Raw genomic sequence first — 17913 nt, forward strand, 5'->3', positions numbered from 1 at the left:
ATATATCCATGTTGTGTGATTACCTCTTGCACTGTCTTGGCGCAGACCAGCTGCCCTTCTCTCGCACAGTGCCTCGGCCATGGGCTCTCTTCCTTACTGGAACAGACATAGTCCTGGTGTCTAAAGAGATGAAGAGTTAAAAATCAGTTGCTCAACGTGGTTAAAAATGGCAAAACATCCCAGATGATCACCTGCCACAGCAGCACTGGGAAATAACTGTCGTTCCCCTCTGTCATCCGGTTATCATACAAGTCCAGTCAGTGCCCAGCAGATGGTAGGACCTGCGTGAGTGTTTCCATGTGTACGAAAGCCAGCAAGAAAGCCAATGCCTGAGGAGAGGATGGACACGCCAAAGGCTTGGGATGATACTAGCACTGCTCAAAAGACGGGATTGGGTAATTTGTAGCGTCAGCAGAGCCAAGTAAGTCCCCGCCGTCATGGTTTTGCTGTCTTCAGCACAGAGTTCACAGCCAAACAGCTAGTGCGAGTGCATGAGGCCCCAAAGCCCGCAGTGGGTTTATGCGTATGATAAAAGGAAACGACCAGGAGGCGCCCTCTGAAGGCCGCTGTCCTCCCCTTACCAGGAGAGGCCACATGCTGGCCGAGGGCAGCAGCAGGTCCACGAATGTCAGCCCTACTGCTGAGTCCCAGCTCCAGCAGGCCACGCCGCCCTCCCTGCCTGGGACACACTCGCAGCTGGTGACAACTCGGCTGTTCTTGTCCTGGTCCCAGTTTGCTGGGGACTCAATGCTGGCAGAGGCTCTCACCCCTCTAGCTGCCCCTCGGGAGTCACACGCTCCCCGCTTTGCTCTCTTTCGCAGTCCTGGTGGGCAGGAGCATCTGGGCTCTGAGGAGGAAACAGGTTTACACGTTCTCAGCAAATTCAGCCAGCGCATTCGATATTTAAGAGAAAGGCAGAGCTGTCTGGGGTCCGGCCGAGGCCGTGCTGCTCCACCCAGCGAGGCAGCCGGGAAGCAGTCAGGGATGCGCCGGGTACTTTAGCACTTTGCTGATACAACCACGTTTGTGAAGGGGTTGGCTCCCTCCTGTGAGCGAGAGGAGGACCGTGTGATTTCATCACCGAGCCGAGCGGTGTGGTGCCCATAGAGGCCAGGGCCCCAGAGCCGATATAAGACACGGTGTCATTGAATGTGGCTCCGGGGAAGGCTCTGGGCTGAGTGTGGTCCCTCAGGTCTGTCCTTGACTTTAAGGTTTTTAGCAAAAATGGTGAAAACTAGATAGCACGACGACTGAGGAAAAAAAAAAAGGAAACAGAAATGCATCCCTATCCCACTCCTGTGTCTTGTCTCACTGTATCTCCTGTATATGCCAGGACTTGGACTTTTTTCCTCTATATGTGTATCTCTACTGTGGATTTGCTGGTTTGGGGAGGCAGGTTGAAGATGAAGAAAGGATTGCTCAGTCCCAAATGGGGCAGCGGTTCCTGCCTGGCTGGGTGTCCCCCTGCCCGGCTGGATGTCCCCCTGCCCGTCCCCTCCTCAGCAGCACATGCCCTGAACGTCCAGCTGCAGGTGGGGAGGGGGGACTGCGACTCCCTCGCCCCTTGATGGGCACACTGGCTGTCAGTGGGGTGCCTGAAGGAGTAAGAGATTAGGAAATCCCAGCTGAGGTTTCTAAACATTACCTTTAACGTTAGTGGTAATTCTGGTAGAAAACCTATCACTGAACTGCTGTCCTCTCCCCCGGCGCTGGCGTTCCCCTTTGCCCTGTAGCATACCTGCGCTTTGCAAAGACTTATTCTTCTCTTTTCTTCGCTGAACTCTTTCCTGTGAGTCCCCTTCGCAGCGCTCAAATGCAGATCATACGTATGGGCTGCTGCTTTATTGTGTCTGGATTCAGGTCTGTGGAAAGAACTAGGTCGTACAAGAGCTGATAGGAAATTTGCCTTTGGATTCAGGGGGAGCATGGTTACCAGAGGAGAATCCCACTGAGGAGAGGAGAAGCCTGTCCTCCCCCTGGTCAGAGAGCCACGCAGTTTGCAGAGCTGGAAATTACGGAGGTTTCTGCCTGGAAAACAGAGGCCTGAGAACTTGACAGTTTTATAAAACCTGAGCTCTGCTGTCAGTCATCTCAGCGGTCGCTGCAGTGCGGGGGGCATGGGCCTGCGATGCTCGGCGGCTGAGGAAGCAAGTCAATCAGTCTGTTGAGCTCTCTCTGTTTTCAATTGCCTCCTGTACTAGAACTAAGTAGTTTACAGCTCCCGCCAGTGATTTTCCACCCCTCTGCTTGCGGAGACATATCCAAAAGCAGCGTCCATGGAAGAAAAAGAAAACAGAAGAAAGAGAAGAGCCTTCTGTCCTTGAAGATCTCTGGAGAGCAGCCAGTGGAGAGCTGCACGTGGCAGAGCACTGCAAGGTTACAGAAGGCTGTATGGTGATTTTTTCCACGGGATTGGTCAGACACGTGTGTCTCACTTGCCGGGGAAGTCTTCATCAGGGCTTGAATGTTCATCCTAGATTTGCCTGCAAGCCTAGGGGAAGAATTTCCTTTTCAACAACACATGCACGAAGCTGAGCTTCTAATCCTCTAGTCTGACAATGACACTGCATTTATCCTGTCTTTAGTTCGTGTTTTTCTTTTCATGAATTAATGCATTCAGCAGCTCCCTAGGAATTACACAAATAGAAGATAATGGGGAGAGAACTGGGTTCCTACGAGCCGTAGACTGTTCCAGGTCAATTAGCAGTGTCTCTGTGTGACGAAACATTGTGCCTTTGTGCTGCGCTCGTTGCCTTCGGGGTCAGCGGCTGGAACTGCGCTGAAAGGAGAATAGCCACCAAGCCTTCTTGACTTTTAATGCCCTATAATTTTGATCCCAATTTGGGAATTAGCCTGAGTAAGAAAGCATTTGTTTCCTATTGGTCATCTTTGTTTCACCATTTTGCAAACTTCTAAATGACCTCAAATTAGTTCTTCTAAAGGAAAGTGAGTTCATTTGCCACTGGACTGATCCTAGAAGAGTATCACGCTGCCTAATGCTACATTTTACAGAAGAGTAAGAGATCTCTGCTGTGTCAATAGGGCTATGCGTTTTGCTTCTCTTACTGCTCTGACCCGGAATATCTTCTTTTGTGATTGTCCTGCGTGTGTGTGGTGTGATGCTGACCAGCTGCACTAATGTAACTGTTGGTTTGGGGATGTCTAAGCCCATTCTCAGGTCCTAGCTAAGGGTATCGTCATTTGGGGTGAAAGTGGCCCTCGCTGCAGGCCCACAGGGAGCCCCAGGCTGGGGAGCGAAGCATCGTTTCAGGTGCCACCGAAGGGGAAGGGGTGCCCGAGGGCACGCAGCCCGCAATGATGTGTTGGGGCTTGGCCAACGTTGAGGCCGGCAGAACCTGACTACGGTCCTGTCTACCCATGCAGTTCCCCTGTTCCTTAGCTGCATCCGCAGGGGCAGGGTTCAGAAGGTGACGGCATTGCAGCCCTGCCAGGCGTCACCCCAGCGCCCCCAGAAAGGCTGAGCACGTGGATGGGATAACTAGCTGTTGTCCCCTTTGCTGCAGGCTGCCCTAGAGGGTTCAACACTGTGAGCTTGTGGATCCCGGCCTGGTGGCACGTGTCTGTGAGCCAGGCTCTCAGCTGGGTGGCGCAGGTGCCCTATAGTGTCTCCCTGAGAGTTGGGGGCCCCTGCGAGTCCATCAGACACAGCTGATCTCCAGTACTACAAGAGTGACAAGCTAGAAGTGACCTTGTCTTTGCTAGCAGCAATAATCATTTAAAACATCAGTGTTTTGATGCGATTTCTCCCGATGAGGACGCTCTGCCCTGCTTGCCGACTGGGCAGAGGTGCTGTGCCGTGCATGCTCCAGGGGCAGCGGTTCGTTCCTCTTGCCCTTTGCCGCTTGTGAGTAAAGCTGCTGGAAAACTGTCAGTCAGACAGCAAGGGACGTGGTAGCATGAAAATCCCTGTTGGTTTGTCTGCTCTGGACAGCTCACTATCTTAATGGATGGTCCCGGCTCTAGGGACAGAAAATTTATAATCGGCATTTCTGGCGGACAGAAGATCGATAGTACAACTCAGTATTTGTGCCAGGCAGCTTCTTTGTACACGTAAGAAGCTGGAAATTGTCAGCAGAGCTCTTGGTCAAATTCAATACTGTGCTAAAGAATAGGATTAACCTTCATTAATTAGGGCTGTTGGCTTTGCTCCACTCTGCTGGCGCTACTGTTTCTCGCTTATCACTGACTGCTAGCCAGTTCTGGGTGGAAGTTTAGGAATATGTGGAAAGGATTTAAAAAAAAAAAAAAGAAGTTTCCCAATACTATTGCTAGGATTGTTGACATCGCTGCCTTGAAGTTGCTCCCAACAGCTAGGCTGGATATGGTTAGGAAATTGCAATGTTTAAGCTCCAGTGTGGAGAAATAGCAGAACCAGATTTGAATTAAATCTAGAGCTGGGCTGGTTCATTTGCGATTATGAGCCCAGCCCTAGGCTTGCTTGAAGAGCCGGTTGGGAGGCAGACTAAAGCCTGCATTCCTCTCCTTGCAGCCCGCAGCAACGCAGGCCCTCCCAGGCTTCGTAGGCTGTGGCAGGTACGTGGCGATTAGCCGTATCCCCTTTTCGCAGCAGGCTTAAGCGTGTGGCCTTTCACAGTCCCGCTAATAGATATCAGCAGTTGTGCTCCGTGATTTCAGTCGGGTATGGTTTCTGCTTCATAACCATTTAGAATAGTTGGCCAGCTTAGCCAAAACATTACGCTGATGCTCTGAAGGAGATTTTAAAGTCGTGTAATGTGTGTCCAAGCCTCTGTGAGCTCACCGAGTTTTATTACAGCAATTAAGTGCTGCGGTTCTGACAGACTAGGAGTCTATGGGTCTTGCTGCAACTAGATTGAACTTGCAGTGCAAATCAGGAGATAAAGCCGGGATCCCCAAGCACCAGTTTCGCCTGTGACGTGTGTGGCTTGAGCTGTGCAGCCGTGCCAGACTCCGCTCCGACCTTAGACTTCATAAATCAACTTTTTGTCAGGAAAAAAATAAACTCCTGTCAATTATACCAGGAAGGCTAATCATCTAGGTCAACTATGTACCCTTAAAAAGAGGAGATCAGGCTTTACTGGGGGCATAGCACATTATGTGTACCTGTCCTCATGGGTGGCCTGATCGTCATTACTTTGGAGCAGCTGGGAATCCCAGTGACATGACGAACAGCTGGAGGTCTGCCAGGGGACCACCTAGATAGAGGCCCATGTGCAGATGGAGGCGTCTCACCTGAGGACGCTGTGACACCCTGGAATGTCATTTTGCATGCTGCTGCGTAGGAGAAATAAAAGAGAGCACATTTAGCCTCATCCAGTAAAACACGGAGTCCTGCTTGCCTTGGAAAAGGCCAAGCAAGGCAAGAGATGTTGGCCGAGAGCCCCACTGGCCAGCGCGGGGTGATTCTGCAGCTGGCTTTTGGCGTGACTTTTGGCCCAGTCAGGTGGGGGGTTCAGCAGGGGAAGAAGCTCCCTGCAGTTTCCAAAGCTAGGAGCTGGCAATCCAAGTGATGCCTCCCGAAGCTGCAGGGATGGCATATCGAAACGTGCCGGCCCCATTCAAGGGAAGGCAAGAGGGACCATGCTATCCTGCCAGTTTGGGGAATACCTGGCCAAGATGAAATGGGATTTTTGGTGCTGCGTATTGTCTTCCCTGCCCCTTTCCCCTCCTCCTCCTGCGTTCCCCTTTGGCAGACTCTGGTGGCTCCTCAACATGTCCACGTCAGGGTGGAAACTGGGAACTGCATTTCCTTTGCTCTGTGACTGCATTGCCAAGTTTCTGCGAGAAGCCGGGGGTGGAGCTGCCTCTGCTGCCCTTTGTGCTCTTTAGTGCACGTTACAGGCCCAGGAGCACTCGGAGACAAGCGTTCCCGGAAGGGCAGAAGGCCAGGGCTGCCCGGGGACACGGGGGCGATCGGAGGTTGCAGGGGAGGGAGCTCTCACCTGCTGCTCTGCTTGTGCAGGGTGCGACCCGTTCTGCATCCAGAAGCCATGATGCTCAGTGTGCAGCACGCTTAGCTATGGTCACAGCTCCTCTCTCTGGACCTCCAAAAATTGACTGTTAATTCCCACAGTTACTCCAAGCTGTCCACTTCCAAATATTCACATGGAACCGGGCAGGCCCGAAAGAAGAGAGGGAGGACTGGAGCGCATGGCAGGCTCCTCAGCTGCCCTGATCCGCCACGTCCGCGGTCATGCCACCTTCTCTCGGTGCTGATAAAGGCCAGGGGCATGCTGCCAACTCTGCTGCCATCATAACGGCCTTAAGAGCAGTGTTTGGTTGGGGATGTTTATAAGACTGCAAAAAGCTCTTATGTAGATGCAGTCGTAATAGCCAGAAAGTTCTCTGCCTCTTTTCTGAAGGCTTTGGGGATCTTAATGGAGCTATTGCACTGTCAGAGTGAGCTGAGATTGGCCGGCGGGGTCAGGATTATTAAGGGAGGACAGACTGACGGAGAGGCAGAGAGCAGGAGACCAGCGATAGGAGAAACCTCAACCGATGCCGGGGGCAGAGCCAGGGAGTGTGGGACAGGGAGCCGGTACCTTTTCCAGGCTTGAGCACGGTTGTGCGCACAGAGGAACTGCCCGTTGAGCTGAGCAGAGGTAGCAAGAGAGAGAGCAACAGCAGCGTGGCGTTAAAGTGCTTGGTACCTGCTTTGCATACATGGGTGAAGGGCAGCCTTGTGCTGAAGAGCTCAGCCTTAAAGTAGAGCTTTTGAGCAAAAGATGGGATGGGAACAGAAGGGCAGGGAGCTGAAGTGATCCAGAGACATCATTGCATCTGGTTCGTAACAAGGTGGCAACTGAATTGTCCTTGGGAAAAAAGAGCAGTGCCTCATGCCACCAACGTCAGTTTGTCCGGTGTTTGCTGCTCCTGAGGTGTGGCACTGCGGTGACAGAGGATTCATTGCGGAGGGGTGGTCGTGCAGGTGTGTGGCTGATAACACCGGCCCCACTGATCTAAGTTCTGGGGCCAGCTCACTGTTTTCTTCTTGTTTAGGGGGTCATGAGCTGGAACAGATGCAGCTTATTCTGGAGACGATCCCTGTGATCCACGAGGAAGACAAAGAGGAGCTGCTCAAAGTGATGCCCAGTTTCATCAACAGTACCTGGGAAGTGAGGAAGCCCCTGCGCAAGCTGCTCCCCGAAGTGAACAGTGAAGGTACTGTAGTGTTTGGCGGTTGGACTTCCTCTGGCTGCCTTACTTTCAGACTTACTTCCTCAGTGGGTTACAGAGATTGTTCTCTAAGGAAAAGTGCATGAATGCTGGTGATTATGAGTTGAGAAATCTCAGGCTGTGCAGCACAGCTTGCCAGATGCATCCTATAGTACTTTCATTTCTGTACTGGCCTTGGCCATCTCGTAGGTAGGGATCTTAGCAGGCCCTGAGGGAACATGTTATGGTGCTACTTAGAAGATGGACTGAGGAGGTGAAGAAGGTTTGTGGGAGGAAGGAGCTGTCTGGCCCCAACTTCCACAACCCTCATCCCTTTGTACCTGAATCCCCCACTGGATTGGCCGGTCACCCTGGGGACTGGCTGGGGCTTTAGGAAGGGGAAGGAGCATTGTCCAGCACTGAACACACACGCACTCTTCCATCAGCGACCCACCCCAGATCGTGCTCTTCTTTCTCCTGCTGGGAGGCGTGGGTTGCAAGAGAGCGGGTATAACTCAGTAGCCTTGTTACTGTAGGTAGCTGACACTGAAATAAGAGTGTACCTCAAAGTCTCGAACGCTTTCCAAGGCATGTCACATTCCCCCCAAGCCAGCTTCGCTTTGCTGTGTTCACATGCCTCTCCTCGAGTGGTGAGGTGTCAGCCCAGAAGTTATTTTCAAGCCTTGTTCATTTTCTTGTTGTGCTTCTTTGATGAATAAAATTGAATACTACAAGAAAATAAATGCTTTTACTCCACAAATGTCTGAACTCTGTGAGATGGTTGCTAGAGGCAAAACCTTTGTCAAAGCACTCTGGTGTGACTGGAGCTGGGGAATCGCTTGTCTTCAGGCTGTCGTGGCCTGGAACGATTGATCACCACTTCAGTCAATTCCCTCCTTTGGCTAAAGCTAAAAAAAATGAACGATGTTGTTGCGAGAGGGCTGCAAACCATAGGCTTTTGGACCTGAACTTTACTGTTGGCTGCTTTGTAGGTAGTCACACATTGCAGGGTGGCATCGCACCTAGGAGTCAAAGTGGAGCAGTGTGTACCAGTGCACCACACGAACTCTTCAGAGCTCTTTCCAGGGCCTCAAACGGGATGGCATACCCGGACTTCTGTTTCTTTGGTTACCACCTGAGTCCTCCTGGAGGCTCGCTGGATCAGAAATGTTCTCGTGGGGCAGCCTGTGCCCCTGAATACCTACTTACACAGTCCTGTATTTGGGCTTTGCCCTCTCTCTGCTCCGAAATGTGTGTCGGGGGGTGCATGTTGTGTCCTCCCTGCGCTAGGCACGCCGCTGCCAGCGAGTCTGACATTGAACGTGCAGGATCCGCAAGGGTGAATTTGCTTTGATGCGCGTAACACGTCAAGACTGAGCCCTACTTGTGTTCACCAGCGTAACTCTTAGTTGTAAAAGAGTCCGTTATAGATGCCTAGCAATTGTGATACTCATCAGCCTTGGTTATCTAGAGACTACGTCAGCTTCCAGTAAGTACTAAATGGATTTATTCCCTGTCATTGCTGTGGGAAGAAAGGTCACCTGCAATGCTTACATAATTCATTGAAATTTTCCTGCCTATGTGACCTGAACTTGTAATATATTGTTCCGCCATGCTCCTTGCCTGAAGTCAGTGACCTTATGAAACTATTGATTCCTTCCTACTTAATTAATCCAAGCAAGGAAATAATCCAGTAGGAGACAATTGGATATTGGTTAATATTTAAGCATTGAGGCAATAGGTATGGCCCGTCTTTTCTGCTGAGTGATTTTTGTCCCTAAGATTTCTTTAGCACAAAGAAACAGTCCCATCCATACCACTGCATTTTTAATGGGGATATTTCCGAAGGTACAATGAAAAATATCTAGCTGAAGAAAGGCGCATTCCTATTTGTATTATCTGAACTTTAAGGAGCTCGTCTGTAGACCAAGAATCATCTGAAAAAGCAGTATGTCTTTGATAGCAGGATTTGATCTTTTTGCATAACCTGAGCAAAAGGAATCTTCAGAAAATCACAATCCTGTATGTTTGCATTTAATTCTGTTCACTTTAATTGCCCTTAATTTCCTCCCTCCTCATCGCAGAAAGAGTCAGAATTCTGTAAATATTAATGGACAAAGCAATTTCATAGTGTCGGTCATGCCAGAGACTTTTAAAAATTGCTCTTTAAATCTAATTCCACTTCAGTTGCACATACACATGTGAAATTAGTTATCTGAAATGGAATGTGCTTGCCGCATGGATCTGACAGCCTGGAATCAAATCCTGGCAACACCCATACTGCAAGTATCCGCATTAATTTCATCCATACTTGGAGGCACCACGTTCCAAAATGCTAACAAAGGCATAAGTCAGGCCACCCTAAAGTATACACAGAGAGGCCTTTTCTCTGTTGGAAATAGTGGGGTGTGATTGAGGCCCTGGATCACAGCACCTAGTATAATGTGTATACTCCGTCCTGTGGAGATGCGGTGCTCTTGACTGTCATTTCTTCTGTTTTGCTAAATGAACTAAAAGCTGTAGGCTGCAGGATTGTTCCAGTGCAAGCACACAGATCTCATCAGGGGTAAGACTGATGCGTATGCGGTGAGGATGAACGTGCCTGTGTTAGATGCACATAGGACTTGACCTTTAATTCCTTTCTCTCTTCAAGCAGATGTGTTATGGGGGATTCACGAGGCTGTTCTTGGAAAGAAAGCTGGTATTGCTTTTGAGGAATCAGTGAGCTTGTTTCTCTGTGATTCACAGCTATTGATTTTCTGGAGAAAATACTGACATTTAACCCTATGGATCGATTAACGGCTGAGATGGGTCTGCAGCATCCTTATATGAGTCCGTATTCTTGCCCTGAGGATGAACCAGTGTCTCAGCATCCGTTCCGGATTGAGGATGAGATTGATGATATTTTACTGATGGAAGCCAACCAGAGCCAGATGTCCAACTGGGACAGGTACAGTATCCAGGGCTGGTCTACAGACTGTATGTTCACTTGAAGTTTATAGGCAAAACGTGACTGGCAGGTCTCTGACCTGTTGTTAATTTGGTTCAGTAAGACGTGCTCTAAACCCACAAAGGACACCTAGTTTTCCTTGTTTGTGCCGTGTTGTAAATCTCACCCAAGCTGGCACCTTGCTGAAGTCGGTGGACGTTTTGTCATTGATTTCCACAGGGAATGCCTTTTGGTTGTGCATGTTCAAGTTACTGGGTAGTTCTCTGCTGTTGGTTTTATTAACAGACTATATTGTCTTCAGTCGAGTTGCATCTGTCTAAAGGACGCTATGGTTCTCCCTCTGTCGCCTGTTCATATAATACCAGTTATAGAATAATGTTGCAATTCTTGTACCTTTCAGGGGTCAGGCATAAGCCCCAGAAGCCACCGTTCTGGGATCCTTGGGGAAAAAAGTATCCATGAATGTATTGAATTTTAAATGGTTTGCTGAAAGTCATGCAGGAAGTTTAGAGCAGATCAACGACCTAGACTGAAGTCTCTTATGTCCTAGATTATTATCCTAATTACTAGGCCCTTCCCAGTGACCAGAGCAGGCTAGGACAGAATAAGTAGCTAAGAACTAACTGTGTTCACTTTCCTATAGAGCTCCTTCTGTCTCAGCAGTATGACTGTCTGAGGAAGCCTGCAGCATCGTTCCTCTCCGAATAGCAGTTAAATCTCTAGACCTTGTTAATCCACTAAATTTCACCAGCATTCAAAAAATAATCTAAAGAAATCCCATGCGTTCGCTCTTATTAATCTCTCTGTCAGAGTGAACAAGTACCAGGGTAGAGGGTGGGGGAACAACCAAATAAATGAAATAAAGAGGAAACCTGGAAGCTTTTCTCAGCGTTTCTTCAGTGTATCCCCACATCTCCCCGATTCCTGCCAGTTATAGTCACCAAAGCAGCAAATCTGTTGCTCAAGCTCACCTTGCCACGCTTTCAGCTCTTTGTTTCTGTATTTCCTGGCGTGACACAATAAGCAGTGACCTGGACTGTTAGTCCTCCCACCCCGCCGGAGAGATTTGGTATAGGGCTGTAACTTTTGCAGTACAAGCCAAGTGTTTTAGAAGTGGGGAATGGTTCGGCCTGTGTGTTGTGGGACACCTCAGGAGCGTTTCATTACTGAAAAATAGAGCCCCAACACCTGGGATAACATGTCTTTAAAATGCAGCTGAATTAGGAACCAGAAAATTCCTAATCACTTTGAAAACTGTGTTTGAGAATGAGTGTTGCAGGTAATCGCAACCAAGGTAGTTATGAGCGGTTTAAGAAGTTGTTACTTAGCTAGGTGATACTTCAGGGATGCTCTCAGTCCATGACATCACAGTAAACTGGTGATGTCCAATCTCAGTGGTGATTTAAACTAATCTTTTCTTACTTTTGTCGCAGTGGATGAGGAGCACTCATACTGTCGATGGCTGTTTCTGGGCTGGGGACAACTCTTAATAATCAACTTACAATTTGATTTTCAAGATTATCCAATCATATTTTAATCCTAGGTGGAGGGAATGTGAGAACCAGTTAAATAAAGCAGACAGTTTGGTCCTTTGGCTTTTATTCCCATTACTGGTCCCCTCCGCGCAGCTTGGGCAAGTTCTCTTGATAAATTGCTCAGACCCCTGCCTTGTAACACACAAGAAAAAGTTCTCTAATATTGCACAAGGATTTGCTGTGGTTTGACTGAGTATTAGTTTTAAAGAACTTTGCGATCTGTACGTAAATGGCTTATTAGCAAAAGGCAAAAGTTGCAGTAGCAGTGTGAATATCCGTTTGAGCACTGATAATTACAATGAAGCCATCAGCTGTCTGTCTAATAGAAGCATATCTTTCCCAGGTATCAAGTAAGCCTCTCCTCTGATTTGGAATGGAGACATGATAAATATCACGACATGGATGAGGTCCAGCGAGACCCACGGGCAGGGTCTGAATCCATTGCTGAAGAAGCACAAGTTGATCCACGAAAATATTCACAGAGCAGCTCAGAGAGGTTCTTGGAGCTATCACACTCATCGATGGACCGGGTATTTGATGTTGATTGTGGGAAATCATGTGATTACAAAGTGGGGTCACCTTCCTACTTGGACAAATTGCTGTGGAGAGACAATAAGCCCCATCATTACTCAGAGCCCAAGCTGATTTTAGATTTATCGCACTGGAAAAGAGCAACCATAGCACCCACAGCTGAGCTATCTCTGGAAGAAGAACCATCCAATCTCTTTCTGGAGATTGCTCAATGGGTGAAGAGCACGCAGGTGGGTCTTGAGTGTCCCAGTCCTCTTCCAGAGATTCAAGAACGGAGCCTGCCGTCTTCTCCTCACCATCTCCACAAGGAATCCAAGGAAGTAGGCAGTGAAACAGACCCTGAGTTTGACTTGGATGTCTTCATCTCCAGGGCACTGAAACTTTGCACAAAACCTGAGGATCTTCCAGACAACAAGCTCAATGACATCAACGGAGCCTGCATAGCTGAGCACCCCAATGAGATCGTACAAACAGAAGTGTACCAGAAGGAACGATGGTGAAGCACCCGCATGTGGGAAGCACCACTTTCTCCCGCTGTTCCTCTTTGATAGTGTGGCCATTGCCCTGTGCTGAGTGGCTTCAGTCTGTCATTGAGCATCAGTTTTTTTTACTGAATGCCTTTTTCTGAAAAGGCAAGCACAAACCGCATGCCCCTTTTGATGCCTTAGAAATACATTTAAGGGAATCAAGAGGTGTGAATGAAATACTGGGTTTCTTATACTGCCTTAACAATCTTGCCTTGCAATCTCTGGGACCGCTTTGGAACTTAAATGTACAACAGAAAGATGACAGTACATGATAAGTTTACAAACAGAAGTCAAATCAACTTCTTTTTCTTTCTTTTTGTGTAGTATCTTAAAACGATGAGGACACTAATCAGCATTTTCATGCAGGTTCCAGACACACCAACCATAGGACTCCTTTGAGGCACTCACCCAAGTACGGTCTGTACGGAGAGAAGCAATGCAAAGGCATATCCATGTTCTGCCTTCAGCCCGGAGAGAGCTTGTGAGAATGTAACTAGAGGCAGAATTTGGCCATGAGTCAGAAAATAGTTCTAGGAGAATGTTAATGGGGAAGGAATTTGACCTACCGTATATGGGCCGCTTTGGATTTTTTTCTGATTGGAAGATAAAATTTTTGCACAGCACATTCTCCTTATTTGGTTCCTCGCACATAAGTTTTCCCTTCTGCTGTACAGGGGTAGTTCTGAAGTCTCTTAGTACTTGTGAGGCCCAAGACCATGTATTTAACAACCTAATACTGTGAATCCTGTCTCAGGCAACTGCCCAGCAGACCAGCAAATTCTGGCGGTATGAACTAGACAAGAGCAGGGAGCGAGGAACAGGGGGGTTCACAGCATGATGCTGCCTCTGTCACCCCCTAGCTATAGAGCCTGAGCGAGGTCACTTACCTTCTCCATGACACTTCCCCCCACTGCTAAAAAAATTATTATGGTTTGCGCATTACTCTGATCAGACAGAGCACTGCATGTACTAAATATTGCCATACCTTTCCGTAGCGGAAATCCGTGCTCTTTGGCCAATATCTGAACAAAACTGTATTGGAAACTCCAGCTGTGTTCAAATAGTCACTTAAATTGGTCGAGTGGTCTTTTGCGCAGAAGGTCCTACACATAGGGGAAGAAGGTCTCCTTGGTTCCTGTGGCATTAGATTTTTACACTTGTGCATTTCCCAACTGGCCATGATCACGCATAGACAAATGTTCACATTTCTCCCAGACACTTTGCTTTCAGCTTCCTTGAACATAGTGGTGGCAGCAAGCAAACCAGCGCAACTTTGTAAATAGATATAAACACGATTGAGCTACTGTAACTTCTCTTTTCCTCCACACTTCTGAGCACCTTAATAATTAATCAGCTAACAAGAGTTTGTATATGGAAGAAACGTTCTATACTTATATTTAATCAAACTAGTCAATTTTTTAAATTGAAAACGTGTAAATAGTTAGTGTCACAAAAGCAAATCTTCACTCTCCTAGCCAGTGCATCACTGTGCTCTCCAGCACAGTGGCATGACTTTCGTTTGTAAAAGAGAAACTACTGTACCTAGTAACTCAAAGGTCCCTATTTAACTGCTGTTCCTATAGGAATTATTTCTACCCTTTTAACGAGCAATCTACTAAATGTTCTGAGATGTGAAGAAAACTCACGTGAGACTTGGATGAATAACTAACAGCAGCATTTCCTGCGTGAACCCTCGTGGCGGTTCTCGGTGCGGTTGGGTCCAGGTTGACGGCTACGGGGGATCGGGACAGGGCAGGGGAGGGAAGGGTGTCTGGAGCATGGAGCGAAGGGGCACCAGTTGCGCGCGAGCCTGGGGTCCCCTGTCCCCCGTGGAGGCTTAGAAAAAGGACGTGAGGGAGAGACAGAGGGTTCATTTAAGGCGCATTACGGATTACTTATATACCTCAACTAAAGCTCAGCACTTTTACTCGTGGCGGGAGAGATCCAGACTCTGCGGAAGCGGGTGCATCTGCAGCGGAGCGGCGCCTTCGCGCCAGCGGGATGCGGCCGGGCCCTGCGCGACGCCCCCCCGCAGTTCCCTGCGCTCCCGCGGCGCCGCCAGCGCTGGCAACGCTCGCACGAGCCGCCCGGGCACCCTCGGCAGCCGCGGAAGAGGGGAAGGAGCTGAAAACGCCCAGCACCTCGCGGGGTGCACAGACACTGCAGCTGGAGGAGTCAAGCGGGAGGAAGACGGTGGAGAAACGATGGAGTCAGAGAAGACTGAAGGATGCGATCGGCAAGGTGAGCGCTGACTTTTCAAACTCTCTGCTGATTGACTCAGCAAATATTTGCTACTGTTGCGTTAAACATCAAGGCGTGCTGACCTGTGAAATCACTGTTGATCAAACCACGTCAGTATTTTCCTCGGCGGACACAAATCTTCACATCCTCTGAAACGAGAAGCCATTTCACGGGGGTCGTTAACGTTCATTCGAATGTCTTCGCCAGAAACGTACGGGACTCTATTTATTACGGCCATGGAAGCATCCGCTTTGCTTTTGAAATTTGTGTTTGGATGGGGAGCGGGAGTTTGTGGGCCCACCGTAAAAATGCGTTGTGAACTTCCCGGCAAGCGAAGGGAGGTGCCGCGGCTGCCGCGGGTCCGCCGCTGCCGTCCGCCAGCCGCTTGGGAAGGGGGGACCCACAGAGGTGGCTTTAAGTTGTTGCCTGGGTGCGTTCAACCGATCACAAGCCCGATTTTTTTGTTTTCTCATCTACAACAATAAAATGTAAGGCCTGAGTCTTCTCTGCTTCGTCGTGTTATTTATTTGTATAAATAACCGTCCAGGTATTGAGCGTGTCCCTCACAGCCGCGGCCTGGCCGGGGCCTTGGGGACGGTGACTGCGCGGGGGGGACCGGCCCGTGGTGGCAAGCGTGCTGCTGGCGCTCAGCTGCTGTTAAAGATGCTTTTACAGGCAGAAACGGTGCCTCTGACACCAGGAGCTCGCGGCAGGGCTTTGCTTACTGGCCCCATGACTGTTCCTTACCCAGTCACAAATATCTGACTATTTTTACTGCAGTTTATTTTTAATTGTGTTGTGACTCAGCGGTTGGTACCACACCACGGAGTGGCACTGAACAGATCTTCGGAGGTTTGCCATTAAAGTCATGGAAAAAAATCATCTTGTTGTTAAATATGATTCTACGGGCATCCTAGGAAGTATGTCCTGTGCAAGTATTTCCTATGAACCCCAGAGTAAAACCGCAAAATGGTGTCAACGCATGTTAGCAAGGGAGCTATGGGAGACTGAACTGCTAATGGTCACTTCTGTGCATGTACAAACATGTATTTGCACAGTTTCATGCCACCAACTAACATTTTCGCATGCTTGCAGTAAGAGCCGTGTAGTGTCGCCTGCTCTCCTTTCAGGTCTGAAATGGTTTTTCTTCCTTTGATTGTAAGAGGAATTGAAGAGGACCAATACACCATACGGTGTTTGATATTTTCAAAGGCAGATATTGAATCTGAAGTCGTACAATGTCCTGCAGAACGCCGTCATCTCAAAGCGTCTCTTCAAGTTCCTGAGCCCATGAGCAGCCCGTTGTTTTGAACTGCCATCTGGCAGCTGTTGGAGTTAGTTTGTAACAATCACATTGCTAAATTCAAAGAGTAGGATTTTATTTGTCAAAAAAAGGAAAATCCGTCTTAAAACAGACGGCCTTTTCTCACAAAGGCTTATTCCACCGGCACTTGTGTTGCAGCAGCATAGCCTGTAACAGAAGGATTTGAAGGGGTTCCTGTGGTTAATCGTGCACTGAAAAGCAGCAGGGGTTTTAGGAAGTCTGTACAAATTTTTGTTAAGTTTTGGAGAGAACACACCCAAGCACATTTCTGACAGGACAGGCTATACCTAAAAACACCCCTAATTCCTGCAGTATTTCACTGTTGTGTGAAGCATGCGTGTGCATACACATACAGCAGGGAAGTGCAAGCAGCATATACTATTCCTCCCAGAAGATGCCAGTAGATGTGGGTAAAGGTGCTGCGCAATATGATTTGAACTGTCTGCTTACTGTTTAAGGAGCCTGCTGAAAGCCCGCTACGGTCAGGCCATGCTGCTTTTTATTCCTTGTTTCGAGGGGTCACTCCCAGCATCAGGCGCAGCCTAAGGCTGACTCTGTCTCCTCCTTCGGGACTACGAGTTAGACTTTGCTAATTCTCTGTACAGGCAGGGTGGCGGGCGCAGTTCAGGGACCTTGCGCCCCTCCTTGCTAACCAAGCCTGGGCTTTGGCTGTGCGGCACCCTCCCAGCCCGTGGAGAGGAAACGTGGATGATTCCTTGGATATGTTTGGAGTACAATGTAAACCCTCTCTTTAGGATTTTCCTTTTGCCATGAGCTCACCTTTCTGATAAGGGCGAAAGTTATCCATGAGCAGCAACAAAAGAGAATAATGAAATATTTTGTGCTTCTGTGAATTAATATGTGGGCTCGTTGTGGGGTAACTCATCTGGGACAAAAATTATGTAATTAAACAGAGCTACTCCAGTCTCCAGAATGAAGCATATACAAACCACCTGTGCATGAGATTCGCTCTGATGCTTAGACAATCAGGGATAGCGGAGGGAAGAAACAGGACTTTTTTTTTTTTTTTGCATTAGAGCAAAGAGTTGCCCCCAGTTTGATACAGTTCTGCACTGGGAGAGCACTTTGTAAAACTGATTTCAACAGCCTGTGCCGAGTGCCATGCAAGCAGTCGGTAGCGGTGCAATGGGAACCTCACAGCTCGGCTAAAAGCAAAGCTGCAAAACAGCTGGTAAAAAATGCAAAGTCTTCAACCCCTCCAGAGCCTCCGTCCTCGTCTTGCCTCCCCTCTGCAAGGGCCACTTGGGCACCTGGCCCTGCCTCTGGCTCGTCCGCAGCACTATAAAAACCACGCAGCCCCTGCGAGCTCTTTGCCAGGAGAGGGAACTGTGGCGACTGGTTTTTTGATTGCTTTTCTGAGTCAAGTTTGCCAGGTTGTTTTCCGAGCCGAAGGCGTGCGTTCACGCTGCCTTCCCCTACCGCGTTGACGCGCGTCGAGCTGTGCGGCCCTGGGACGCGGCAGGCAGCGCCGGGCTGGCTGCTTCCTTGGAGCGCTGCTGGAACTGTTTCCAAATTGCAGGGCTTTTCCATTAGCCCCACTGGCACGACGTCTCCGCGGTCAGGAGGGAGCTGAAGACAAATGGAGCAGCAGCTTAAGCTCAGCCAGGTCCGATTAGCAAAGGAGGCTGT

At 48.9% G+C, this 17913-nt stretch overlaps 1 protein-coding gene across 4 annotated transcripts in view; it reads left to right on the top strand.

Moving 5' to 3' along the window:
• LOC104138488 (mitogen-activated protein kinase 4) overlaps positions 1–15438 on the top strand; it is an 86364-nt gene extending 70926 nt beyond the window's left edge. For all 4 annotated transcript variants that reach the window (XM_068928185.1, XM_068928186.1, XM_068928184.1 and 1 more), the window contains 3 exons: positions 7000–7161; positions 9904–10105; positions 11984–15438. In XM_068928185.1, coding sequence (XP_068784286.1) covers positions 7000–7161; positions 9904–10105; positions 11984–12671 — 1052 coding nt within the window. In that variant the 3' untranslated portion in view covers positions 12672–15438. The remainder of the gene's footprint in view (positions 1–6999; positions 7162–9903; positions 10106–11983) is intronic.
• The last annotated feature ends 2475 nt before the right edge of the window (positions 15439–17913 follow it).

This window comes from Struthio camelus, chromosome Z, assembly GCF_040807025.1.
Source record: "Struthio camelus isolate bStrCam1 chromosome Z, bStrCam1.hap1, whole genome shotgun sequence".
In the NCBI taxonomy this organism is placed as follows: Eukaryota; Metazoa; Chordata; class Aves; order Struthioniformes; family Struthionidae; genus Struthio; species Struthio camelus.